Here is a 27,957-nt window from a genome sequence, read left to right as displayed (position 1 = left end):
GAACTTTTACTTAAGTAAGATTTTGAATGCAGTACTGTTACTTGTAACCAAGTATCTTTACAGTGTGGTATTCCTACTTTTACTTAAATGTAAAAGTAAAATATCTGAGTAATTCTTCCACCACTTTTAGTTTGTGCAATTAAATATTCGTGATATTCTTGTAGTCCACACTTTCAACCTATATCCGCTAGTAGGCGCCCCAGTATTTGGAATCAAGGATTTAGGAAGATGATACATGCAAAACAATGATGCATGAACTTATATTACCTTCTGTACATAGCGGGCGTACACATAGCGTGCACATAGCGTGCATGTCTATAATTACACAGAGCTTCTCAAGCTCTTGTGTCTTACACGAAACGGGACGAGGAGAGAGTGTATTTTTATCTACACGTTCAGCTTTGAAAAGTAAAAGGGATTTAGTCAAGCTGTTGCAAAGTGTCGTAAAGTAGCTGACGGCTGGTCGCGATCTGGCGCCCTCGTGCGGCAGCGCGCGCATCGACTGTGTTGTATTTAGCCAGCGAACAGACGACCTGCTGGGTAAACAAGAGTGGATGCATCGAAAGGCAGGAATGGCAACTTCGTCGAGGGCTAATAGTGAGACTTTTCTATCTTGTCAAATAGAAACACAATAGGGAGGTCGTACTATCTTTTAAGAATCGATAGGATTCCTTTGCGAGTCAAAATGGCTGAGTATAATCGGGTATTTGCTGAGTGAAGTGGAACTAGCCTTTACGTTAGCTTAGCTCGTAGCCATCCAGGGCCCATTGCCTTCGATGTTGCTTCTCGGCTCAGCTCGGGACTGTGTTGTCAGTTTCACAATCCCAGCCACTAACCTCCTCGGATCGCCATTTCTATGTAGGCCTGCCTAGTTGCAGTTAGGGTTAACATTGAGATAAATGCTCATTTTCAACGCTTGTCATTATTTCCCACAGGATTTCACCTTACATGTTACAAAAAGGACGGTGACACATTTTGAAAAAAAGGACTTAGACCCAGGTACGTGCTGTCTTTGTTGTCTTCTGTCTGGAGTAACTAATATGTGTCAGGCTAGGTGGCTAGCTGTCCTCTTTGGTTTCTCTCGATTCTTTAGCGTAATAATCTCAACATAAGTTATTAACACTGGATATTCATATTTAAATGCTTCTCCATTAACACGAGTTTATCTGGCCCTATAGGCACCCCAGCAGCGTTTGTAGGATACAGACAGACAGCAGCCGAGCTTATTGTAATTGTTAAGCGTTGTAGAAACTATGCTTAGCCTCAGTTTCAGCTTCAAAACTGTCAAGCTAAATAAATATATATATATATATATATAGCTCTGTTTTTTTGCTTGCTGTGGTTGTTGGTAGTCGTTTCACAGACAGAAAGCACAGTGAATATCGTTAGCAGCAGCTCAGCAGTCCTGTCTCAGTCGTACATCTTGAATTGGTTTACTGTTGCCATTTCTGTTACACCCTATGTTTTATGCTATAAGTAGCTGCGTCTGATTCACTTGATAGTGTCTGCAGTATCTGGTACTTATCGTTATTTGGGCCTCTTTATGAGAAATGTGCATTATTCAGCCTTGGTGCAGGGGGATTTTTTCCCTTCAGGGCTGTCCTCTGAGGCCCCTGAATTCATGCATGTCATTGCGCAGCTTTCTCTGTGGCATCTGAAGGACTCTCACTTATAAAGTGAGTTGTATATTAAAGCTGCAAGCGTTGTAGCTTATGTTAAGCATCATCAATCTCATCAGCCCTATTCCACAAAAGTTGCAGCTTCAGGTCAAGTGACAGCCAGCATGTTATTAAGAAATGAGTTGTGAATGAATAATGAAATTACATTGCTTCGTACTTTTTCAGTCTATACCAGAATATCTAATGCAGTGCAACACACAGGAACACCTCTTCAATCTAATGCAGTACTATACAAATACCCTGCAGCAAACACTATCAGGAATGTTGTTGTGTTACTTGTTTTACTGTGCCAGAGAGATTGAAAGTGAACTCTACAGACGTTTTTGTAGCTGTGTCCTCTTAAAAAGTCTATATGAGTCTTGACTTTGCTCACAACTGCTCCACAATGGATTACACTGTCTTACAATGTCTTTAATGCAGTAGTTGGTTGCTTTTCGGCTACATTTCTACCAGGTTTGTCCAGCTTTGTTTGTAAGAAGTTTGATTTTGATGATTGATTATGTAAGGATGTTGACAGATGCAAGACATCCACATTTCCAAATGTTGTGAATAGTGTAGTCTCAGCAAACTCTGTGGAAGAGACTAGCAAAGCATTGGTTTTATTTTCTTGAGTTTTGTTACATCAGTTGTTCCTCCAGATGGCCAAATAGACAGGGTCAGTACAATATGTTCCTAAATACCTTGCTAAAAACAATAGTAGCTTCATGATTTTGTTTCTGATTACATCATATCAAGAAGTGTGGTTGGCTTGTTACTGTGGGCGATAACACCATGTGCGTATAGTGCACGTTAAGCCTGCAATTTTCGTCACAAGTCTTCTACTTTACATCCAAATATCTGTGTAACGGATGAGGATTTGCCCCTAAAATTTAACAGCTTTCTTAAAAGCATCAATCAGGAATATACAAAATGTATTAAATTAAACATTAAACATTAAAATGAGCCTTCAGGTTTCTTGCCAGCTGAGGACACAGAGACTCTTTTCTTTCTTGCCAATTTGGAAATGCCCGTTCCTCAGTATTGTAATCCTTGTCAATGCTAACACCACTGTTGGCTGGCAGAGGGTGTAGTAAGCCATGTACCATCTGAAAACACATGGCGTTTTGACAGAGACACAAACGTTTTGTTGTATTTACGATGTAGCCTACATTTCAGCAATACTGGAATTTGACGTTGATCTGGGAGACCTTACACCGCTGTGACGATTCTTCCAGTGCAACATGCCTAAAGAGTCCCTTTCTCTTGGGAGTTATTTTTTTTTGGTGTACAGAAATTTAGACCAAACCTTGCCCAAAGTCATGAAATAAACCCAAGAATCAATTTCATGGTGGATATCCCCTTTAAGATCACATTTACATTTAGTCTGATTTAATGTGTGAACTAACAATAAAGCAAACGCATCAAACGACTCCGCCATTACATTGGCCTCGGCCTGTGGGTATTTATTTTCTATCTTTAATCGGCAGCGTTGGGGCACGTTCCCTTAATTTGCACTAACAAACGGAATGATTGTTAGTGAAAGTATTACATTGGACACCATGAAGTATTATTATTATTGTATAGTTGTTAAATCTGTGTGCTGTTGATTGATCAGTGAAATGCTAGAAAACAATCTGAATGACATTTGAGTTAAAAGCAAGTCTGATGGGCTCTGCTTTTGTTTTTTTTAAAGGGCTGATGTTCCGTGTATATTCAGATATATGGATCTGGACAAACATTTAAAGATGGTTGACACATTAATCTTTCTGTTTATCATCTATTAGCCAAACTGATTTTTGTCTTATTTATTACCTAACGTTCGAGGTTGCTTTTCTATTTCAATTCCCTTGCAACCTTTTAAGTGTTTCTTGTAATTGGTACACGTATGGACAGGTGTTATTATTTATAATCCTTTAAATATTTTGTCCTTTTTGTTATCAATCGCAAGTTATTGCCTTGGACAGGCTTTTGTTAAAAAATGCTTGTCAGTTACATTTAATAAAGGTCATTTAAACGTTGTTTATAACGATCTGATGGATGGAGAACATAACATTTAGTTATATCTTTTATAACATATTGAAGCAGCAACAATTGTTGCAACTTAAGTCTTAATTTTCCAGAATCCTTGAAAGGTCTTAGTCACTGACATAATGACCTGACCACAGCGGCTTGTGCACCTGTAACTCTTTTAATTTCCTTTCCTTTTCTTCAGGTTTCGTGAGATGCAGCGGATAGATGCCTAGGAACTGATGAGAGTGCCCTTGCAGTTTGCCCTTTGAGGACATATCCGCCACCATGAAGAGTGAGGTGCCATCTGAGGCCCCCAGCAGACAGGAGCATCTGAAGGAGCCACTGGTGAACCCAGAGCCCATGGAGGCAGCCAAGAGCTTTCCTAACAACATGGAGGTGATTGGAAAGGCAGGCAGTGAATTTGAAACCCTGTGTGAGTCCAGGCATCGGCCCCTGAGGGACACAGGGACACACAGAGACTCAGAAAGGACCCTCCCTGGGCGCAGAAAAAGAAAAGGCCAACAGGCAGGGCCATCAGACTGCTCGCTTAAGGAGGGCCACATCAGTGAGAGTTCACTGGCCCCTCAGCGTCCCAGGGTAGAACTTTTACAGCACCCCAGTGAGGATGAACATAATCACGAGTCCTCTTTTAGTGACTGTGCTTCCTCCCCTTCCTCTAGTCTGCGATTCGGGGACTCGGACACTCTCAGTTCAGAGGAGGAGGGGGAAGCTGGAGCAACAGGGGGGCAACACAAGGCTACTGCCCTGACAACAGGAGGAGCTGCTGGAGTTGGCCTGCGCCCTGTTCTGGGTCGAACTCGGGGGAATCGCTCTCATAAGTGGTTGCGGTCTGAAGCTGAGCCAGTGCTTCTGAAGCGGCCGTGTCTGAGCAGCCGGCGGCCTCTACATAGGAAGCGCTTTTTGAAAACAGCTCCTGGAGGGGGTCAGCGGACTCAGAAGCAAAAGGAACGACTACTACTGCAGAGAAAGAAACGCGAAGTTATTGCACGTAGGAAGTATGCTTTACTCCATAGCACCAGTAGTTCCAGCGAGGAGCTGAGTAGTAACTCTTCCTCCCCCTCGTCTACCGAAGCAGAAGATGAGCTCTATGTGGATGTGAGCAGCACCAGCAGCCAGCCCAACAGTGCTACTGTAGCCACAGGTAATTACAAACCACAACTCTATCACAGTTGTGTCTTTGTGTTGCATTTTAATCTCTATATTGTATCTAACGCATCTTGTTTTCCAGCATGAGGTATGTTTACGTAGGCTGTATCATCAAACCAACAGGGAAGGCTTACGTAGCATAATACTGTGTGAGCGCAGGGTGATCTCTATAACACTGAGGACTACAGAGTGACTATGCAATCTGGATCAGTATTTATACGTTTTGTATTTTTAAGGCGATCAAAGTTTGTGTTGGAGTAGTTAAATGTATTTATTTATCTTTTTTTCTATTAATAAAGTCAATAAAATAAGGTTTAGATGGCTTAGACAGTATATCAGGGAACCTTTAATATCTGTTATTAGACAACATAGGTTGAATAAATACCAAGAGTTGTAACAGTATAATGGAAATGATGTCTCCTAAAGCTCTCAGGCACCGGGATCTCTAACGTTGCAGAAAACCCCCCACAATCCAGCATGAATTAACATTATAATTAAAGTACATTTATGCATTGTGCATTAACATTATGCACTGAAAAGCAGAACAGAAAAACAGAAATGGCTGTTGCTGCAGAAGAGGTCAACATGTGTTATCCAACAGCTGGCCTCACAAAAAAAGCTTGTTAGTACATTGTCAGAACATATTGAACTTTTACACCATAGACTTCCAGTTCCCTTCACTGTGCAATCGGAAAAGAATTGTTTATAGCAGAAGTGTGATGATAGTGAGTGATCTCTGATGTCTGTTCGCTGAAGCAGGATCAAGGGTCTGCACCAGGTGATGTCATCCTGGCTTTCAATCCGAGAAGGGGAATTAAACAGTCAAACACCTTGCATAGTGTTTGACTGTAGTGAAAACATAGGCACACATGGCTCTTCACATGGCAGCCTATTGCTGCTCTAGTGTGTCCCAAGTCTACGTTGACTTTAGTTTCCCATAAACATGATACATGTTGCAACATATATAATAATATTGTCTGTATGGCTTGGGCACAGCTGATGAATGAATAGCCCACCCCATCTGCTTTGCATGGCCCCACACCTGGCAGGCTGTAATGGAAACTGCAGCCCTCTGCACCTGGTTATATGGTATGGTTTATACGGCTCCTCAATCTCTCTCTATAGCTTTCTGATCTCATTCTCAGCAAAATGGCAAAGCCCAGTGTGCATATGAAAGGCACGTTGTATTTTCTGATCCTAAATGTTCCAGCATTTACAACAGAAGTCAGTATCCTTTTTAAAAATCCCCACCTTTTTTATGTTGGTTCATTTTCCTCATGCAGCCGATTTAGCCTCAGCAATATTTCTGCTGCTGCGACCCTAGGGGAGAATGGAAAGGTAGTTGTTGTGCCTCTATGGTGGAAGGCAAGTGGGAGGAAACTCGGGCACTGTTTAGTGACAGCCTTTGCATAGAAACAGCAGGTCTCGCAGGGAAAACCAGGTATTTGTTTACAGCAGTGGAAAGTGGAGGCAAGTGATAAATGTCCACAGTTGGAGCGGGTGTGTGACGTAGCCAGGAAACAGTTTAATGCGGACTCTAACCCGAGGTCATCAGAAGATATTAAATGTGAATAAACAATATCTTTGTCGCATCTGGATTGTTGTTTTTTTAGATCAAATAAAAGCCTGCAAATCCCCTTATGCATACATCTTATGATTTGTCAGACTAAATATTTTGCATCATCAATAGCAGTTTACAAAGGATGATTGTAGTCTCAAGCACACTGCATGTCCTGTTACTACAAACAGTTTGTTATATAGTCATGTTGGGTCTTTTAGTAGTAGTAGGTGTTTTTCCCCTAACCAAACCCTTCACACATTGCACTTCTCTACAAGTTGTAAGTAAAGTAAGGTGGTGTTGTTTGTGTAACCATGTGAAGGCTTCACCAGAGTGCCAGGCAGCTAGCCTTGCAGAGGGTGCTAAGCAGCCGTTCTCTGGAGACGGTTTGAATAGAAATCACACTGGAGAATTATGGCAAGGCACTTAGTGTTGTGCATGAAAGCACAGTATACATTTCTGCAGCATAGAATTGTGTTACTTTGTTGATCACTCACACGAGTAATGTAGCAATTACCTTTTTAAAAAAAGGCTTCGGTGCATTTAATAGTTAATCTGAACAGACACATTTTAATGTTCTGTCCTTATATTGGTTGGACAAAATAAATGAATATATTAATATTAAACAATATAGATGACATCTACTATCTGCCATAAAAGGTTGGCTGAAGATTTACATTGAAAGTGGGAGTGAATTTGTAATTTTGACTCATACACCACCAGATGCATGAGTCAGTATCTCTCACTTACACTGAGAAAATGGAAATGTACGCTCGAATAAACCTGTAATGTCTGCTACTATATATTGTATATGATCTTCATCACTGGTGGGGACTAAAATAATAGATTTATGCCTGGGCTTAAACGCTAAATACGAGCCTGTAGATTAAGCTGTGTATTCAGCTATAAAAAACAAAACACAGAATCTATTTGCGAAAGCAATGCCCCTACTGCCCTCACATGGTCTTGGCAGTGGCTCCATCAAGAAGGCTGAAGAGAATGATGCATTTGTCTCATATTAGTTTGCCGTGACTTTAACTTGTTTGAGCAGAGCCTCCTTCTGTGCTCATTTTATGAAAATTGTAATAATGTCAAACTAAAGTAGTCTTTAACTTTTGTCATTGAGACAACTACCTACCCTCAACTCTCTTCTTTCTGAACTCAACCATCTGCTGTGAGTGAACACACCTGAGGGGGCTCTCATGATATTTAGTTCAGGCAGAGATGAAAAGTGAGATCTAGTGAACAGGGAACTAATCATAGGGCAGATTTGGGAACGGTGATGGGGGAAAAAAGCCAATACCAATGCAAACAGTTGAGCACTGATGACCTACATTTCTGCCGTTAAACTGTTAAGCCTGATGATACTGCTGTTAGCATGATGAAACAGGAGAAATACTATATGGCCACTTACACAACTTGCTTGGTTTTAGATGAAGCCATTAAAAAAAGAATGGGAGAACCGGCTTTTCGAAAAATGAAAGCTGGAAAAGTGAAGCCGTTTACACATCTGCGAGAGGAGATGCAAGAGGAGATGCATATAACAGCAAGCAAAAACCTAACTGTTTGGTTGTACCCGACTTTAATGTGAACAATTCCTGATTTAATAGATGTAAAGTACTCCGGATACAAATGATCATTTCAAGTATGTATTTTCTGTCAATGTTCTTGTCAGATTGTATGATGTATGTCTGTGCTGTACTTAATTCAACTGGTGTGCTCAGGTGCCCTGGATGAGGATGTGGTTGTGATTGAGGCAACTCCAGCTCCAGCTCCAGCTGTCCCTGCAAGCGAGGAGATCAACGTCACCTCAACAGACAGTGAGGTGGAGATTGTCACTGTCGGAGAAGGTTTCAGGTAGGCACCTCAGCTATTCCAGCAGCCATTGAAATAATGTGTTTATATAGTTTTTTTATATTAGCTCGACTGCCCCAGCGGTGCAGACAGTAAAGCCAAATACACACACACATCATATCGTCTCTGTAAAAGCGTCTTCAGCGTGAGAGGAGACCTAAAGCTCACAATTTGTAACACTTGCAAGTCCAAAGTAAGTGGTAATATTGTAATTCATTTCCAAGAATGCCTCTTCTGCCAGCGTGGGGTCCCTCCCTTTTGTTAGTAGGTGTGAGGCAGGCAGGAGGACACCACTCACGGCAGGTGTGTGAGTTAATATAAAATAATACACGCACCTTTTACGCTCTTGTAAAAAGATACTGATTCATAAATAGTTTTGTATAAATACATAGTTTGTAGATGAATAATACATAGTAGACTCTATATAATAGACCATCATACACAGTATAGAATAATGTTTTCTCTTTTAATGGAAATTGAATAACAAAATGTTTGTTTATGCTGACAATTATAGTTTGTGCAAAGAAAATCACAATCGGCCAGAATCGTAAAGTCAGATTAAAAAAATAAAAAATATAAAACCACTAGGCTGTAATGTCAGATTTGTGACTTAAAAACGTTTTACAGACAAAAAGGTTTAGAACGTAATATTGAACCCTGAGGTTCACTACAATTATTCTTGCCAAATGAGGAAGTAGTTTCTGAAATGTTATTGTTATTGTTATTGAGCATTTTTCTCTCGTAATCAGGTCTGTTGGAGCCTGGGGCTGAGGACAGGCTTCTCAGTATCTTTTGCATGACTGGTCATGTGGTGGTGTTCCCCTTTCTTAGAGCATGAGGGCCCCATTTCCCAGTGCTGCTAAGCTGTTCTAGTTATGCTATTTATGTGTTGTTTACTATGATAGTCGTTGCTTTTTTAATAACAATAAGATGTAATGCTTTATTACTAATGTCTGCTGTGGTGGGCTTCTGTATGTGAACTTGGATGTTAGTCAATAGTATCATCCTATAACGGAGCACCGGTGTTTGGGATTAGCGTGTTTATGAGCGTGTGTCACACTTGTGATTGTGCTTATGAAGCAACAAACAGAAGTAGTTAAAGTAGCAATAATCTGGCAAACCAATGAGTTTGGAAGAAACGGTGCAGTCGGATGGACAGTGGAGAAGTGGACGTGCTGCTTTCGATTTATGTTTTCACTATGTAACCTCTCTTGATTTGAATATATTGTATTAATTATTAATTCAAGACGACCATAAAAAACGGCCTTTGAAGCCTATATTGTGTAGATCTTTCATACCAAAAATATAGTGCTACAGTGTAGTATAACTTTATAAACACATAACTTTAATTACTTAAATAATAACTACGTTTTATTCCAAGATTATAAGAAAATCATCTGAGGCACCAGTTTATTGCAATATTGAAGTGAGCGTTGTGTGTTGACGTTGAGACACTAATGGAGGATTGCAGGTTCTTTGTGATTCGTGTTTATTTATAGCCTCATGGACGCTCGATTGTAAGTTAAATGCTCGCGTACATACCTTTTTAACTTGATTAAGCCAACAGTATGTGTTAGTTTTTGCATGTATAGCAGAAGGAGTAAATGCAGTTCTCTTATTGCTAATGTTTTAAAGATCTGTATGGTTCTTAGGATGAAAGAGCAGAGGGTGGGTGCAATGCACTCCAGTGCTTTGTGCATAGATTCCATAGCTTGCATTGCCCTGACAAAGTAGGCGGCATGCCTTGTTGTTTATAGCAACAAAACCACATCACGCTAAAGGGCCCTGCTCAGTGCCCATGTTATTTAACTCCATGTAGAAACGGCACATATAAAGCGAACTGCTTCTGTGGGTAAAGGTTGGTAATAACCCGGTGTAATGGGTGGACAGCTCGAGAGGTAAAGGAAAAGAAATGTCACTTTGAGCAGACTGAAGTATCATTTAGTTTATTTGCCACTTGAACGATATACTTGAATGGTTTTTAATTCATTTCTATAATGTGTGGAAATGTGTTGGTAGAGACTTGAAACTAGCGTGAAGTAGATAATCCTCTTCAGTAAACGTTGTCAAAAAATCTCAACTACGATCTTAAATAGACACACACAGTGGAGTGAGTTTTCTAACCGGTGATGACCGTGATGTATGCACAGATAATTCCATGATGACGAGAGGTTGAAGAGGAAAATGTCTGACAAGCTACTTGCTCTCTGTGATATCTCTGGCACACGATTAGTACAGAGCCAATGTCAATCAATCACTACCAGTGAGTAACTTAAAATACATTCTACACCAGAGCAAACTGTAAAACCTATACATCCATATTGTGGCGCCCTAACTACTCTGGTCCTTTTCAAAGGACTTGGTTAGATAGGGTAGTTGATTTAGGAAATATTCAAAGTATTAATAAGTGGAATTGGAACGTGGCGGTTTGTTTCTGAGAGAACTGCTTATTATTTACAGTGTGAGAGCAATGCATTAGATGGATAGCTCCCGGTGTCATTCGCTGCAGCCCACTCCATTTTCCTCACCCCATTGAGAATCTTATTTCCACATTTTTATAATATAACTTCCTGTCTCAATACTCCCTAATAATACTCCTCTGATTCCTCATGTAGGCATTCATGCAGCTCAATTTGCAAACCTCTGCCTCTGTGTTACCCTCTATCCGTGTTCCCAACACGGTATCGTTCCTTCTTCCTTACTCTCTTGTTATTGCGTCAATAATAACTGAAAATAGTTCCCAGAAGTGATTTCAACAAGCTTGGAATGCTATGGCTTGTCTAATCTTCCTGTTTTCCGACTGTTAAAGATGTCCTGGCTCGCTAGAGAATGCTGGGATGAGCTTCCCTGAAGGGGGGGGATGGGCAGCAGGGGAGCAGGAGGGCGGGGAACCAAAGGCCAACAGAATGAGCAATGAAAGCTTTGTTGACACCGCCAGTGGTCCCGTTTGTGAACGTGTTTGTGTGCAGTTCAGTTCAATATAAGCCCAGCACACATAATGTTTCATGGCCGTTGCTTTGTTTGTAGTTTAATACTGTGTTGAGATTAACTCAATGATTTTATTTTTTTTATGTTTGGTTGGTTGATTTCCTCTGATTGTCTATGTGGAGTCTAATATGATATTTACTGACCTTCATGAGGGTCGTAATGTTGAGAGAGGTTCAACTTAATGGTCATACAATACAGGTCGACTACCTCAAACTACATTATCATAGTTGAATCAACACAGTTTCAACAAAAACTGAACATTATACACTTCATGGATTTATTAGTTAGGAGCACGTCATAAACTGTGAGTACATTATATAATGTAACTGCACGATGCACACATAGCCGCAAGTAGGCCTACATTGATCTAGAACATTCTCTTCTTTCCTTTGGAGTTTTGTATAGAGTCTAGTAGTGTTGTCTGTCATGTCAGTGGACAGAGAAGAGTCTGTCTCTAATGTGTTGTTGATGGGATTTGGACAGTCTCCTCTCTTCATCCCCGGCTCGTACAAAATGTGGAAGTTCAAATAGAGTTTTCAACCAGCAGCAGCACGTTGGGTACACGGTGCAAGACGTTCCTGAAGTTGGGGGGGGGAAAAGCAACACTTTTCTTTATATCCAAACCTGCTCTCCTCACATTACTCAGTGACATGCTGTCAGTATCGATGTGTTCAGTTTGAACTGCTGGCTGTTACTCTATTTGTTTGTGTCGCTCCACAGTTTGCTCATTTGGGAAGCAGTGCATTAGGGGAACATTCCAGTTTTTTTGTAACAGTGCACTGTGGGGGCTTGTTTGGCAGCAGTTTTACCCAGAGCAAAGCGAGTTACAATAAACAAGGATTATGTAGCTGATATTGGATAACCTACAATACTAACCAATCCCTCTCAAACTGAAGATTAAACCGACGATCAATTTGAAGCTTAAAGTCTACTTGCCCAAGTTTTTTTTTTTAACTTAAAACGTATGACAGCGGTCTTAACTGTAAAGAAAACGTTGTACTAGAATACTCTCACATTTAATTTGTGAGACCGTTTTAAAATTGTTGATGAAAGAAATGGTTTGTATGATCGAGTTATTTTGTAAGTATATTTCTTCTCGTGTTTGTACATTGATAAGGATGGGCTTAAGCTAAATCTAAACGGTTTGCAATGCTGCTCTGTAATTATGATATATTTTCTTTATTTTAGATAAGCATCTGTTAGTACTCATTATATCCACCAGTTCTCACTTGCCGAGAGTTAGAACGTGACGTCATTGTATCCTTAAATGTGAAGACGAACTATACTTATACTTTCATTATTGCAAAGCATGATTCCTCAAATAGTTTACCACTCTTTTACAATGTTGAATCATGCCTTGTATGATCTCATTCCTTTTTACTCCCAAAGCAGTAGTTTACTCTATATTACTGCAGCGCTCAGTCCCCAGCCCTCCTCTGATCCCTGGGGCATGTGCTCACATCACCTTGGCTTGGCTCAACCTCAGCTTTGCCAACACACCCATTCCCATAGTGTTCATGTTTACAATGAACTGTTTTCCTCTCACACCCGCAACCCCCTCCCCTCCCTACCCCCAGGAGATCATAGTGGTAAACAGATATTTACAAAATAATCCCAGGTCTACTTAATTAGGAACATCTCCCTAGTGAAAGTCCTGCTCCCTTGGATCAACCCAGAGCTCAGGAGCCTGGCCAATTATACACCAACACAACCACCATGTGCCCCTCTCTGCATACCACCCTCTTTACTGTGTGTTTTGTTGGTACTCCCTGACGCTGTGTGTGTGTGTGTGTGTGTGTGTGTGTGTGTGTGTGTGTGTGTGTGTGTGTGTGTATGCGTGCGTACGTACGGGCACAAGTTTGCTTTAGCGATTTGTGAGATATGAAAGTTAATAAGCTTTTTTTCGTCTATTCCACTCGCATTGTGCTCCATGTCTCACAGGAAATTGAATTGGAAGCAGACCGTATGAGCTGATGGGAATCCCCCTTATCACAAACCGCAGTGAGGAAGGCATTTCCTGCGTTAAAACACATCTGAGGAATGTGATCAAAGCCAAACTCTTTCAGCATATAGAGGAATAGATCAATAATTTAACCAGTCCATAATACGGCACACTAAAAAAAAATTGTGTAAATGCATAAATAATAAATACAATCTTTGACATTTGATTATAAACAACTAAGACTTGTTGTTCCGTAATTCCAGTTATTGAAATGCAAAATCATAAAAACACAAAGTTTTGCTAATAACTTATCTTCATGAGGGCAGGACAAAACATTGTTGTATTGAGACAATTCATGTTTTCAATTGTTTTCTTTAATTGCACATTTTTATCAAGTGCATCTAGTCTTTGTCCTGTTTACATTGATATGTAGCTTGTATATATTGAGGGGGGGGGGGGTCATTACATATACATTGACACCAAGGGCCAGTTTAAAGCTTCCAATCCACCGGACCTGTCTGCATTTGGTTTGTGGAAAAACCCATTGAAACACAGGCAATAACGATTTATTTAATCGATTGATCATTTCTTATGCGTCTCTGATTTAATCAATGAGTATCATCAAGCTAGTCTATGGTTGAGTTTTAACACACCTAAACCTCCGTCGCTGCGATGACGTTGAGGTTAACGGGGCAATGCTTCTGGCCCTCAATACACATCCTTTACCCCCTGCTCCTGTGCATTTCTTTTAAAGCATTCTCAGGGAACAGTAGTGAAATCCCCTAGCCACAAAGCTCCATGGTATCAGGCTTTACGGCACTCCCATATAGCCTCTAGTCCCTCGGGCTCATCCCTCCTCCCTCTGCTTACCCGGGCTTTACGGCACTGTGGGGGGAAATGCGGCTATTCCCTGGCCTTTTCCTCCAGTCTCAGAGAGCAAGGGGTAGAGAGAGAGAGAGAGAGAGAGAGAGAGAGAGAGAGCATTCAAGCGAGATATAGGAAAAAGCAAGGTGGGTGGAAAGAATGGTGAGATTTATATGGAAGTGGTGGTGGTGGGGTGGTTGTTGATGCCGAGCTCCAAGATGGCGGTCCAGAGAGAACAAGCTATCTGTAGTTACCTTGCATCTAAACATTTATAGTGTATGTGTGCTTATGTGCTAATGCTTTTGAGTCAACTTGTGTACTAGGTCCACAGAGTCCTACCAGCCAGACTGATTCTTATTCTCACTTCTGAATAATCCGTTGGGACCACAAACACTGTTACACATGTACATACCTTATTAAGGAAGTAAGACGTAAGCGTTACACTGAAAGTGCCAGCTCTGTTGCACACAAACGTTTAGACCCATCAAACACACATAACAACATTACTAAAGGCTGCATTCCGGATATGTTGGCCAGAGCCAGGACCCTGGAATTATACTAGACAATATTCACACTAAGCTGTTTACATGACTCATGAAAATGTATATTCCTGTTTATATACAGCCATAAAAACTGGATTATTCAACTTCAACCATCTTCTTGAAAAGGTTGGCGCTGTGATATTTGCTCATATCCAACAACCTGTTTATATCCTAGTCTTTATAATGTTTAAAAGTAGGTGTGTTTCTTCTTCTGACCAGAAATGTGGGCTTTTCTTTTGGGCATGCGTCTCTACTCAAGCCTTGCAAACTGTTGGGTATTCGGTTTGTGTACGACACAAAGAGCTGGACGTAAACAGGCAAAAGGCCGCGTGTCGCCAACTGCGGTTAAAAACCCCATTTGAGATCCATATTCCAAATGCGCTGTATACATGTCGAAAGAATGCTCCTGAAACACCAATGAATTCGGCAGATCCCACATGTCTTAATCGGACTTAACTTTTCCTGGTTCCTGTACTACGGGTTGGCTGTAATAGGTTTTGTATGTCTGTATGTCTACAGGTCACGCTCAGTGGGAGGTCTTAGCAGGATTTGGTCTAATAGTTGCTCCCAGAATCGTCTCCAGGAGCCACGAGGACGTCACAGACTCTCCACCGTCATCCAACCACTGCGTCAGAATGCCGGGGAGGTGGTGGACCTCACTGTCGATGAAGATGGTAAGAATACACGGAGTGAAAAGTCTTTTTCCTTTTTCTGCCATGTCTTCTGCTGCATATACGTGAAGGTCATGGACGCCATTCTTTCGTAACTTCTTAAGTTAAATCATTAGTGACGAGGTGTAGAAATGCATCTTAACAACCTTAATGTCACAAAGGTTGAGATGGAGCTATCTTTTTGGATATTTAGTTGAGAGATTTTCCATAAATTGATTTTGGATTCATATTGTAAAAATAAATCCTAATTTAGACATGAGATAGGTGCTTTACGTCTGAATTTAAAATGACCCCAACTGTTTACTACAAGAATAACATGTATTCAATTACTAGTTGTTATTGTGCTCAACTCAAATGTGCATGAATAATCACTCACTGACAAACACACAGTGTGTCACTTTTACTTACTGTAAAAAGGGGGCTGCTTCATAACCTCAAACATTTGCGCCTCTTTATTAGCCCACGCCCATGATGGAGAGTAAAATGAGCTCTTGAGTATTGGAGCATTTGCATTTCTTATGAGAAAGAAGGGAACTTAATATGTGAATATGAAAAGCAGATGTAGTGCGCACACTGGGATGCTAAAAGGGTCGGCTCTTCTCCTCGACTGCGAAGCCTCTGCAGACGAGTACAAGGGTCAAGTTACATCTACATGTTGTCATTAAATTCAGAAGGCTTGAACTATTATTGTATATTTATTTGAAAACTAACGTAGCATAAAATTAATTTCCCAAATAGGACGATACAGTAACTCTCATTATTGTTAGTGACTCCAGAGAGGAGTTGTGTGCTCTTTTATTCCTCTTCTTTATTTATATAAATGCATCGACTCTGGTAAAGTGACCTTTACTAACAATTGTAATCAATAGTAATTTTCTCAATGGTCTCTCCACAGATCTCTCCGTTGTGCCAACAACCTCTGGCAGCATTCACCCTCAAACAGTCAGGTCGTCCTCTTCATCATCTTCCCATCATGCCTCTACCTCAGAGCTCAATGATGCCCCAGGCCCTTCCACTAGCTGCCCAGGCTCAATACCTGAAAGTATGCACACACAGAGGCCAAGTGGCTCCACTCGCACAGCCACAGAGGGTAAGACGGGACATGGCATGTTGACACCCGTTGCTGTAGACCATTTTAGTTTTGACTCTTTTGCTCTGCGGCAGTTTAGGTCCAAAATAACTTCCTTTCAGCTGCTCGTAATACTTAAATACACATACTTGCATATCTTTCCTCTTACCTGCAGTGCTATTTATCAATCTACTTTGTTTTGGTGTGAGTTGTCAAGTGTTGGAGATATCGGGTGTAGAGATGTCGGCCTTCTCTCCAATTTAATGGAACTAGATGGCACAAAGAAATAATTTAAGAAACTCGACAGCAATGTGTCTTTCCAGAAATTATCACCCGATTACTCGAGATAATCCACAGACCTTGTTGTGAACAGTTTCACGTAGGAACTACTTTCTTTCTACCTTTATCATTGTGCAGAAGGAAGTGTGCTTCTTCTCACGGACAAGAGGACTACATGAGCTCACCCGAGCTAGCTAACGTTACAGCTCAGCCGAGGAGGACGGCATTAATGTTTTTATCTTGCGCCGTCACGAGCACGAGCCTCTCGTCCGTGAGAACATGCACGCTTCATTCTGCACCTTGATACTGTTGCCGGGTTTAGTTTGGTAGAAAGAAAATAGTTCCTACAATAAACTGCTCATACTCGTGCAACAAGAGTCCTTAACGTAGCAGCCCGGGTTCAAATTAGACCCCTTAGCTGCGTGTCATCCCCTCTCTGCTCTGCTTTCAAGCCGAGTGTCATCTCGTTCCATTATATTCCAGAGAAGGCCGACATCTCTATGGCGGATACCTCTAACACTCTGCAACTCACTCCAAAAACATTCTAGATCGATACAGGCACTACAGGCAAGTAGTAGTGCGAGAGGAAAAATATGAATTTTAATTTTTTGGGGGGGGGGGGGGAACTGTCCTTTTGTAAACTGTTTATACATTAAAGGAGACGTATGTTTGTATATCTGTGTCTTGGCGGCTCTTTTTAATGCACATTTTCTGAATACGATCTGTGTGCATGTGTCCATGGATTGAGCTTTCCGATTCCTTTCGCACTATTTATACAGTTAGACCTGCTTTATAATTAAACAGTATTGTGTAGTCACATGTCGCCATAGGTCACCTTTTATTTTTCTTATTTTTGGCCCCTTTTTAAAATGCTAACCTGCTGTCTCATCCTATATTTTTCCTAATCATACTGTATATCTTACGCTCATCAGATGACAGCAGAGCAGGAGAAAACGCAGGCACAGCCATGCCCAGGCTCCCATCCTGCTGTCAGCAGCACTCCCCGTGCGGAGGGCCCTCCCCCATTCACTTGTCCTTGAGCCACTCCAATTCAAGCTCATTGCAGGCGTCGTCCTCTCAGCAGACCGGTGGCTCTCAGCACGGCCACGTTCACAACCACAGCAACGCTCACCACTTCATCCACCATGTGCATCACCCAGCTCCACAGCCCCCGGGCACCCTGCCCTTTCAAGAGCCGAGCTGCCCCGTGGAGCGACCCAGTGCTCTGCCCGCTTCCTGTGCTGGAGTCAGCAGCAGCAGCAACAGTAGTAGTAGCAGCAACCCAGCCCACTACCATGACCAGGTAGGCTCGTGCTGCATTCAGTAACAAAATACTGTAGTTGTTTCATAGTATTTGAATTATTGCTGTTAGGATCGTGATGTCATTTGATCCTGTAGACACTCCACAATTGAGCAAATAGCCTTATATTGCTGTTTAACTTAACTTCAGACCACATACATCAGGACTACATAAAAAGTCTGACCTAAGGCATTTATTAGTTTCTGACTCTTAAGAAACTAATAAATTCCCCAAAACTACTTTATATCTGAACTATCTCTTTAACTAAAGACTGTAGGGACAAATGTTGCTGGGGAAATCATGACCTTAACCCCCCAACTGCTCCAGCGGAGCGGCTCAGCTCAGGCTGTGTAGTACTGGGCAGCTTCCAGATGTAAATGTGTGTTACTGTGAGTATGATCAGGGCATTCCTGAGAAAAAGATATTCCTCTCGGTGAAGCCTTCGGCCCTGCGGTCAGTGACCACCGCCGATTAGACTCGTTGAATCGACGGTGGAGCATGTCGGCAAAAGAAATCGCTCTCGATTGGCTGTTCAGTTTAAGCGAATGATTCGCAGAGAAGCGGGACGGACATGAGGAAACAAACAAACGGGCACACGCAGGCTCTTTTATATTTTGGCACTGACCGCCACAGCACAAAACACAAAATGTTGAAACCGAGTTAACGTTGGATAAATGCAGCCCGACGTCACGCTGCGGTGGCCAATCACGCTTCGCAAAAATGGGCCATTATTTAAGCCGCCGCACAAACCTGCGCCAATCTCCGTACCTGGCATTCTGGATTCGGTTCTTACTTGGAACTGAGTTTCCGTTCCCGACACTAAACGAAATATGCGTTTATAGGTTCCTCCAATATATCATTTATTTTGTGAAAAGACGATTTCATTGTACATGTTATACGACTTGAAATGCGTGCGACTCATTTAGCATTCCAGAGGTGAAGTTTGTCCCACATCTTCGTACTACATCTGCGCCCTTCTTCCACACAGCAAACTCTGCCAGTGGACCTGAGCAACAGCAGTGTTCGGAGCGGTGGAAACAACGGTGCTAGTTTCCATGGCAGCACCTCTGCCTTTGACCCGTGCTGCCCAGGCTCCACCTCACGGCCTCCTGCTTTCGTTTCTCAGGCCACCCCTGGGCCCAGCCAGCCAGCTGTGGTGGACTCGTTCAGCTCCTCCATGGTGGCTCAGCCCCAGCCACAGACGCAACCCCAGCCCTGCAGACATTACATGCACCCCTCCTGTGAGTATACCACCTTCATGCAGTACAGGAAACCAGACATTCACCACGGGTTAAACTGAAATCTCATTTAGTCATCCCTTAGGATCACACCTCAGGATGTTTCCAGTTTATCCATACAATTAAACAGCAACGGCGGATGTTATTAAGGGCCGATTGGTGCTTCGCTTTAAATGTTCCTGCCGCAAGAAACTGTGCGACGGCATTATCTCCTCTCCTTTGGTTAAAGATGGTCCAGTGTACACTATGCTAAAGGAGATAAGAAAGGAAGCACCTTTCCTTAGAATTGACAGAGAATTGTCTCCACTTAGATACTTCTGGGGCTTTACACTCAGTCAGGAACCTTCCCAAGCAAAAAAAGACTATTCGACCGCAGCCTAGATCTCTCTCTGTGTCGAATTAATGCAAAACCAGGATGCGCCATCATGGAATAAAAATATATAAATATAAATTTCTCCCTTTTTGGTTTCTGATTTCCTTTCCTTCAAAGGAGAACGCAGAACCAGGGATTTACAGGGCCGATGTGTGTGTGATGTAGCAGATAGACAAAATGCAATTTGATTTCAGTTAGACTTTTAAGTGTCAGCTACTGCATTTGGAAAATTAACTCATTTGTAGTGTCATAGTACTTGTGGAAATTGGCAGACAGCTGCACTTCTAAAGCCTAATTCTAATAGTAATTAACTGAGCCTGGTGGTTAATGTGCCAAGTGCTGTGGGAACTGTACCAGGCAGAAGTAGTTAATTGCTCATTCTACTCAGAATAGCTCAATATGGGAAGTGAAGCAGTGTGAAAAGGCTCTCTGGTGGGGATGTAGTAAGAGAGTTAGTTGCTGCTGCTGCTGCTGCTGCCCACGCTCACCTCTCTCATGCCTTCCCTTTCTCCCTCATCGTACTGCTGCTCAAACAAGTAGTGAAGGAAGTCCACACCAAGAAGAACTAAACACAAAAGAATAAATGAATATTTATTAAGTGGATGATTCACTGGTGAACTCGGATCATTTTGTCTTTGCCAGAGAACAGAGATTTGTTTTAACGACAACATAAAATGATACAAAGGCATCATCTTCAACATGATGAGTCTGGTGACATTCTATATTAATGATGACAAATCACACAAAATTACCAACACCAAAAAACTAATTGATCCTATAAATATTTCCTTTTGTAGCCAAATAGTGACGTAGCTTAAGTCCTCTGTACTGTAGCGCTCTATCGCTGTCCAAGAAATGAACCGAAAGACGATTGTTATTTAGTTATTCTACATTTGAGGTTTGACTGGCGCTCATTTAATTACATCATCTTCTTGTGCCCTCTTTTTCTGCAATGGTGTAATGTTGTTCCGACTGGAGGATTGGCACAGCCTACTGCTTATCTTGATGAACCAACTCCTATAAATCTCATAATGGTAGTGGATGGAAACAAGCAATCATTTGCATTTTAAATGTGGTTAAAGTTTGTGATGCATTTGGATGGAAAACGAGCGCATTGTTTGATTTGGTTATTAAATAATTAATATTTAATATTATATATTTTTATTATTCACGGTGTTTTACGTCAGTTTTTCCTTTTTCTCTTTCCTCAAACCCAGATGCCTCTCTCGCACGCTCACTGCATCATCAGCCCTCCTCCGCCTGTCCTCATTCCCATGGGAACCCCCAACTCGCACCTCAGCCGTCTCCACAAGGCGAATATGTCATTCCCCACACTGTCACCTTTCATCCGCCGCTGCCATCCCACCCTTCAGGCCACGCCGTGCCCCCGGCCCCTCCCCCTCCTCTGTCTACCCACCACCTCTCTAGTTCAAGTGCCCCACTGGCCCAGCATCTGCCTACGGACCACCAGACCCTGCCGCACCATATGCCGGCGCTGGGGGCCTCGGTGCAGAGGCTCCATCAACACGAGATGCTGCAGAGGATGGAGGTCCAGAGGCGCAGGATGATGCAGCACCCCACGTGAGTACTGCCATTATTCAGCTGGTATTTCTTCATCCTGATTATTCATATTAGTGTAAAAGACAAAACTCGAGGCGTAAACCTGTATTTTTCTTTCCCTGCAGACGAGCACACGAGCGGCCCCCTCCACACCCTCACAGGATGCACCCCAACTACGGCCATGGACACCACATCCATGTACCACAAACTATGTCTTCCCACCCTCGCCAGCCTGAGCAGAGAACAGCATGGTCAGTGGTTTTAGGTTAATGTCAGCTAATCAAATATGACGCATATTTAACGCCACTCTTTGGTTTCATGGTTTCTTTTTTTCTTTTCTTTTTGAATGAAAATGAGTTTCTTATTTTCGAGAGCATAGCTGGAATACGAACAAACAAATAAGGAAACATAAATGGACCTGGGTAATAACGATATGTTCTATATTACACGTGTATATACATAGTATTCAGATTTTAAAGGAATAAACGGAAGTCATTAGTCTTTACCCCGAAAACATTTCAGAGGGCTTATCGAACACACCTCCTCTATCTTCATTATAAAATGTCAGTCTCTCCAGAGGTGCCATTTACAGAGTCCTCTTTCCATACTCGCAAGATGAACTATTATTTTTTACTTTGTCATACTTATTCAGATTTGTCTTTTCGATGTAACGATGACTGATGGCTTGTTATGCGTTTGTCGACAGGGAGCTTGGCATCGAGGCTGGAGTGACTGTGGCACCGTACCCTTCAGGGCACCTGCACTCCCACCTGCCCCACTATCACCCTCCCCCCAGACTGCACCACTTCCCCATCCCCTTCATGGTGAGAGAGACACCCTCAGCACACATGCATACATTAGCATAAATGAGAAAGAATCACTTTTATATGAAGTCTGGCTTAGATTAATGGTGTTGGCCCCTTATTTATAACATCAGTTATTTCAAGGATGGTTTGGTGAACCACATGAATAATGCATTAGCAATTAATAGTAGCTCATCAGGCATTTCAAGTGCACACTCAACAAATCCACAAGCCTTGAGACGGATCCTGCGCAAATGTAGTCGACAGTTTCCTGTTTCTTTTTTCACTTGGTCATCGTCAAACATCCGAACATTAGATGTCTTCCGCAATCAGTTCTCCTCTGCAGCATCGACGCAAGTGCACATAAAGTGAGGTTGCGGTTTTCCAACAGCTTTGAGCATATCTACAGTAACCACAGCATGCACGCTCAGAATCAGGGGGTGGAGAAGTAGAACCAAAGGATATGCAAGTGAACAGTTTCTGCAGAGTTCATTAGTTTTAATTTGTATACATCTATAACCTTCATCATTACATATTTGCCAATGTGAACAGATCTTGTTAAAACTCTACTTACATTTTAGAACTGCTATTACCACTTACAGCTTAGACAGGAAGGGTATAGTTAAAGTTAAAGCGGTTTTGATCTATATTTATAATAACAATGTGTCTAATTGCAATGCGAGAGGGGTCGTTCATTATGATGAACCTACAAAGAGTTAGCATTCATGTCTGCAGCGCTCATATTCGGACCACAACTTCACTTTAACCGCTCTCATAGTTTCACTGTACACGACCTGCTCAGAACCAAAAGGCCGACGGACACAGAGAGCGACCAGCTGGTGAACATAGTGGAGCATTCAGCAGCGAAAGACCCAGATATTTCCACTCAGAAGAGTTAAAAGGAGAGTATGAATGAACGCTAATGTTGCTCGCTAACACTAACGCCATACCAACCTGAAATCGATCCTATATCGATGTTGTTTTGTTTTTATTACAGGTTTAATGATCTTCTCTGAGAAAATGCCAGTTTCCCAAATCCATACAATGGCATGCTTTCTATTGAACACTCACGAGAAGCTTAAGACTCCTTCAAATAAAAATAACTTCTGTGAAATTATGAATGGAAACATGTACAGGAAGATTAAGTGCATTAATTTACAAAAGAAACGTGCTAAGATTATTCTGAGAGAATTTAAACAAACAAAATGAGCTGTGCATGTTTTTCTTTTGTCCCTGGCAGCACACTGGCATATCTGAAGTGACCTACCCGCACATTCGGTACATCTCATCTAGAATGACTGGCTTTGGAAGAACCTATGAGGTGAGGACTGTTTTTAATTCACAGTTGCTCTTGTTCTTTTCTTTCTTTTATCAGTCCCAACAAAACGACAACAAAAACAATTAAGAGTAAATTCTCCGTTTCAGTCATCATCAATATTAACTGGCTCATCGCCGCAACACTAATATTTTCATACTGTTTTAATGAAGACACATTATAACCGTAATAACAGTTTACACGTAAGAGTTTATTCGTATTAAAAATACACAATTCAAAGCTGTAAAAGGGAACGCAGGATGTAATGCTGTCGTGGAAGGGCATACGAAGAAAACCTTTTAATGTCTTGAGAAAAAAGAAAAATCTCAAGGTTCACTTACTAGTTTACATTTCCAGTCTTCATCATTTGCTGAAGTTTACTCAGTTTAATGTCGTTTACCGCGAGGCAGGTGCAACTCGCAGTCGGCGGAGCAGATCGGCCATTGATCATAACGTTAGTGGTGCGATCCCCGCGTTGAATGTCTCCCTGAGCAGGACACTGAACTCCAAACAAAGTCTAACTCAGAGTCAAAGGGTTCGACCACTCAGTGAAGGGATTAGTGAATGAAAAGCCAAGCTTTAGCCAGAGGGGGAAAAAAAAGCACAAATGCAGAAACCAATATGGCCAGGTGTACGGCCGCTTTGTGCACAGTAAGAGACATTTTATCCGTTACGGCGCCAAAAAATGCATCGGTTCATCATTCTCATAACGGATTGTTTATAATGCATCCTTTCAGGACCTGCTGCATTTAGAGGAAAGATTGGGGACTGTGAACCGAGGAGCCTCTCAGGGAACCATAGAGAGGTGCACTTACCCACACAAGTACAAAAAGGTGAGGACTTCCGAGAGTGTGTGTAGCTATGTATATATCGTTTACTGGATTTCTGCAGACACTGTATATCGTTGTGCATGTCTGTTACAGTTTATTCTGGGACAGAGTGCGCAGTGGTCTTTTGTGCTCATTTCAACGTCTGATGTTTTAGAACAAAATACTGTAGTGTGTTTTTTAGATTGCAGCTGTGAAGACATTGTTGAGGAAAAGTTTCCTTAGAGGTTTCCAAATGTATCTAAACGAGCAATCTAACACCCTGCCACCCAATACAGAAGGTGTTGGAGAGAGACATTGACCAAGAGTTAACCCCTGAAGCTTGGGCATCTATTGGGAAAAATATGCTCGCAACCCCAGAATCGGTGAGAAATAATGAACAAATCAATTTGGAAACATGTCTCTGCTCACATGTACAGTAGATGTTAGTTGTACTGTAGTCTTGGGGGCCAGGGAATTCGGCTCTAGAATAACTTTGATTTGGATAATTGTTATTTGTTTAGCATGGCGACAACAGATAGAAGGTTTTTCTGTTTTCAGGACAAAATGACCATTGTCTCTGTCCCCAAAGTAAATTTTATTTATTTGTTCGTTGAAATGTTTATTCTAAACAGTTTACAATTTTTTTTTATATATATTTTTATCCAAACGTAATATGTACTTGTAATGCTACCACAGTGTTTAAGTTGAGCAGTTAAATGTGTTAAACAGAGAACGGATTAATAGCATTATTATTTTATTACATGTAATGAGCCTGCTGAGGCTCCAAAAGTCATGTTTCCAAATGTTTTCCACAAACAGAGAAAGCTGCATATTAAGCAAGACGAAGATGAAGGGGCAGATGAAGACACAGAAGAAAAATGCACCATCTGTCTCTCAATACTGGAGGAGGGGGAGGACGTCAGGTAAATAGCTCCCCTCCTGGGTCTCTGTGCTCACAGTTTTGAGTGTGTTTAATTACGCTTTAGGGGCGTGACATGTGGGAAGGCAGGTGTAGTTGTTCCATTTTGCCACCGTCTCTCGAGATATGTATTCTGTTAAACCCAAAGGTATAGTAATCAACAGAAAACCCTAGAGTGCCTTAAAATTAACGGCCTCATGGAACGGCTTTTTGGCACTTACTCAGGTTTTTTCAAGAGGATTGTCTGCCCTCTGTTGGTAATAAAGGAAGTGATGAGTGTCACATTGTTTTATAATTTTTGTTTGTGTTTTATGTTTTTTAAACAAACATCATTTCCAAACAATAACATTTGATTTTTCATCATTCGGGTAAAACGCAGACAAAAAAAAATATAATTTGGTTTTAGATTTGTTGGTTGATTCATTAATTTGATGCCAAAATTTTTTTAATACACATTTCTGATATAATTCTTACCTCTTGTTTGAAGTATTGATGTTTTCCTAATCGCTATACTTTGCTAGCTAGTAAGGTTTCACTTGTTTGATCTTTATTCCGTCTTTGCACTTTTAATTAGGTATAAATGATAGAGGGCAGCAGACTCTGAAGAATAAACATATTTAAGTTTTATATGAAGATCTCAGATATTTGAAGGCTCTTCAAGACATTTTGAAATCATAATATATATAAATATATATATATATATATATATTTTTATATATTTTTATATATATATATATATATATATATATATATATATATATATATATATATATATATATATATATATAATAGCTTCATGATAGATATTTTAGATTTGATAGACTATACAAACTCCACGAAAAGACAGAATCCAAAATGTGTCAGTACTTTTGGTTCACCCCACACTTGCACTCTGCCCCAAACTCATTTGTTCTAATAAAAGATGAACAAATCTTAAAAATTGGGACTCAAATATATAGTTTTTGGTATAAGTTTGTAACAAATGTTGCTCATTTGTATTTATTGGGACCTACTTTCAGCCGTGGATTTGGTGCTCTAATGTGTATTTGCAGCAGCAGCAGCACAGAGTATGTGATATTGATCAAAGTGCCCATCATCATGATAAGGAACACGTCGCCCTGTGTGATGGCGGGGGCTCACTGATGCGTTTGTGCAGTAGAGCTCCATTGTTGTCCAGAAACTATTACGGAGGAATAAGCTCAGACAATACTTGTTATTAGGATTGTTGGTTTTAATGTTTGCCTCTGTTTCCCCTCCAGACGCCTACCATGTATGCACCTCTTCCATCAGCTGTGTGTGGATCAGTGGCTCCTCACCAATAAGAAGTGCCCCATCTGCAGAGTGGACATTGAGGCGCAGCTGTCTGCTGAGAGTTGATGCTGTTTTTTTTTCTAACAACACCTTTTGTTGAAAATCATATTAATTTTTCTCTTCAGTACTGCAGTCAACCAAAGATGGCATGAATTACCTGCGCAGCTCTAATAAAAAACACCTGACAAAAAAGCATTGAGCCTAGAGTGCCAGCTATCACATATTACTACAACAGCTAGAATTCTCCATTAAGGGTTTAAGATTTTATTGTATTTATAAAGCTTTTATGTAGCTTTTGATTGTTTCCTCAAGTGTCATTTTTTTGTTTTGTTTCTCTGCATGTTTCCTTGCAATGCATTTCTTTGCACATATAACGTGGGCTTAACACGGCCTAACAACTCGCAGGTGAGGATAGCTGCTCTAGTAAAGATGCATTTCTGTAAACCTAATGCCTTGCTTTACTAGAATAGAATGTCACCATCCAGTTTAAAAAAACATTGCAGGATTCATTTTACCAATCATTGTATTGATTAGTTTATGTTTAGAAGATGTGGATTGTTAGTGAAAGATGTTTTTTAAGTAAATCAAGACATTCCTAACTAGGGAAATATGTTAACAGATCAGCTGCTGTATTAGTGCACACCCAGTATTTCTAGAGTGGAAATAAACTCCAATGTTCACCTCACCTCCCAGAATATGCACATGCTTTGCTACGATGACACCTCCCTCCAGCACCTTCATTTGACTAAAAACACCGTTCTCACCGTCATCTGATGTATTTTAGAGAACAAGAAAAAGAATGTCACATCCCTCTCTTGACTGTTCTTTCTAAACTGAACGATTGTTGGGACCGGCTTTGAATTTGTTCTTCATTTTTGTTGGATGGGGCCCGTGACGGTTGACTAGGTTTCTGTAAGATGATCTCAGGTCTACATGTGTGTAAGACGTTTCACATGAGCCTGCAACCTGGGATCATTTTGTCAATTTCATACCGGCAGTGGCGTTGACTATTTAAGTTCCCGTGTGTGTTTTGTTCAGAGGGAAATACACAGCTCAATTTGGGATAAATATTTACTGTTTGTTCTCACACTTCAAACCATTTTATCCACCCTCCCTTTTGTCTCTCTGTAGTTGAGCAGCGGCGCCCATTTTGGCTGTTGCAGACAGAAAAACACTAATACTGTTGACTAACTCACTTGCATAGACTTGCACAAGAGAGAAAAAGCTAGGAGAATAGTAGTGAATATGACAGTGCACTGAGGCCATGTATTTCCACTCTGATGAATATTAAAAAAGCAAAAGAAGAAAAAAAAAGATATTTTGAATGGAGTGTTGAAATGCAGTACTTAAAGCAGGTATCCATGCATTCTACTTAAAGGCACCAGATCATATTCTGTGGGATTTATATTAGTTTTAAAAAATAATATTAATAAACTTGGATAACTCTTAATTGGGTCTTTTCCTTGGTGTCCTCTTTGAAAACCAGATGTTTGAGTGAATGTTGGCTTCTTGATGAAACGGCTATTTTATGAACATTGTATGTCTAAAAGATAATAAATCCGAAATAATTCAAATACAGAAAACAGTTTAAAGGTAGTCAAAAAATACTTACTGTGAATGATCAGATGCATATCGAATGCAATAACAGTTTCATGAGTTACCCTGGGTAGAAAAAGGTTGTTTACATAGAAAAATATAATTTTGTGAGATATATTTTCTTTTTGTAT

General features: G+C 41.0%; 1 protein-coding gene across 5 annotated transcripts; it reads left to right on the top strand.

Annotated features, from left to right (window-relative positions):
• Nucleotides 1-499: 499 nt before the first annotated feature.
• Nucleotides 500-27,680, top strand: rnf111 (ring finger protein 111). Of its 5 annotated transcripts, none has more exons than XM_029459824.1 (16): nt 501-597; nt 936-999; nt 3,871-4,830; nt 8,118-8,250; nt 15,103-15,257; nt 16,150-16,344; nt 17,535-17,905; nt 19,029-19,143; nt 20,731-21,094; nt 21,199-21,324; nt 21,780-21,897; nt 23,117-23,197; nt 23,929-24,024; nt 24,297-24,383; nt 24,820-24,923; nt 26,179-27,680. In XM_029459824.1, the coding sequence occupies exons 3-16, from the start codon at nt 3,954-3,956 to the stop codon at nt 26,294-26,296; spliced, it is 2,940 nt and encodes a 979-aa protein (XP_029315684.1). In that variant the 5' UTR covers nt 501-597; nt 936-999; nt 3,871-3,953; the 3' UTR covers nt 26,297-27,680. The 5 variants fall into 5 exon arrangements, 4 of the variants coding, with proteins under 4 accessions (XP_029315684.1, XP_029315668.1, XP_029315660.1 ...); XM_029459808.1 differs by having other exon boundaries at nt 18,891-19,143; nt 24,300-24,383; XM_029459800.1 differs by having other exon boundaries at nt 18,891-19,143.
• The last annotated feature ends 277 nt before the right edge of the window (nt 27,681-27,957 follow it).

Source organism: Cottoperca gobio, chromosome 3 (genome assembly GCF_900634415.1).
Source record: "Cottoperca gobio chromosome 3, fCotGob3.1, whole genome shotgun sequence".
NCBI lineage: Eukaryota > Metazoa > Chordata > Actinopteri > Perciformes > Bovichtidae > Cottoperca > Cottoperca gobio.
The sequence above is the reverse complement of the archived record's forward strand: the minus strand, read 5'-3'. Positions and strand labels throughout refer to the sequence as shown.

What these genes read in the sequence shown, in the direction of transcription:
- rnf111 (XM_029459800.1), top strand. Translation starts at nt 3,954, where the DNA reads ATGAAGAGTGAGGTGCCATCTGAGGCCCCCAGCAGACAGGAGCATCTG. An exon ending in CAGTGCTACTGTAGCCACAG is followed by an intron (nt 4,831 to 8,117) that starts GTAATTACAAAC and finishes TGGTGTGCTCAG; the next exon opens with GTGCCCTGGATGAGGATGTG. An exon ending in CCTGAGCAGAGAACAGCATG is followed by an intron (nt 21,325 to 21,779) that starts GTCAGTGGTTTT and finishes GTTTGTCGACAG; the next exon opens with GGAGCTTGGCATCGAGGCTG.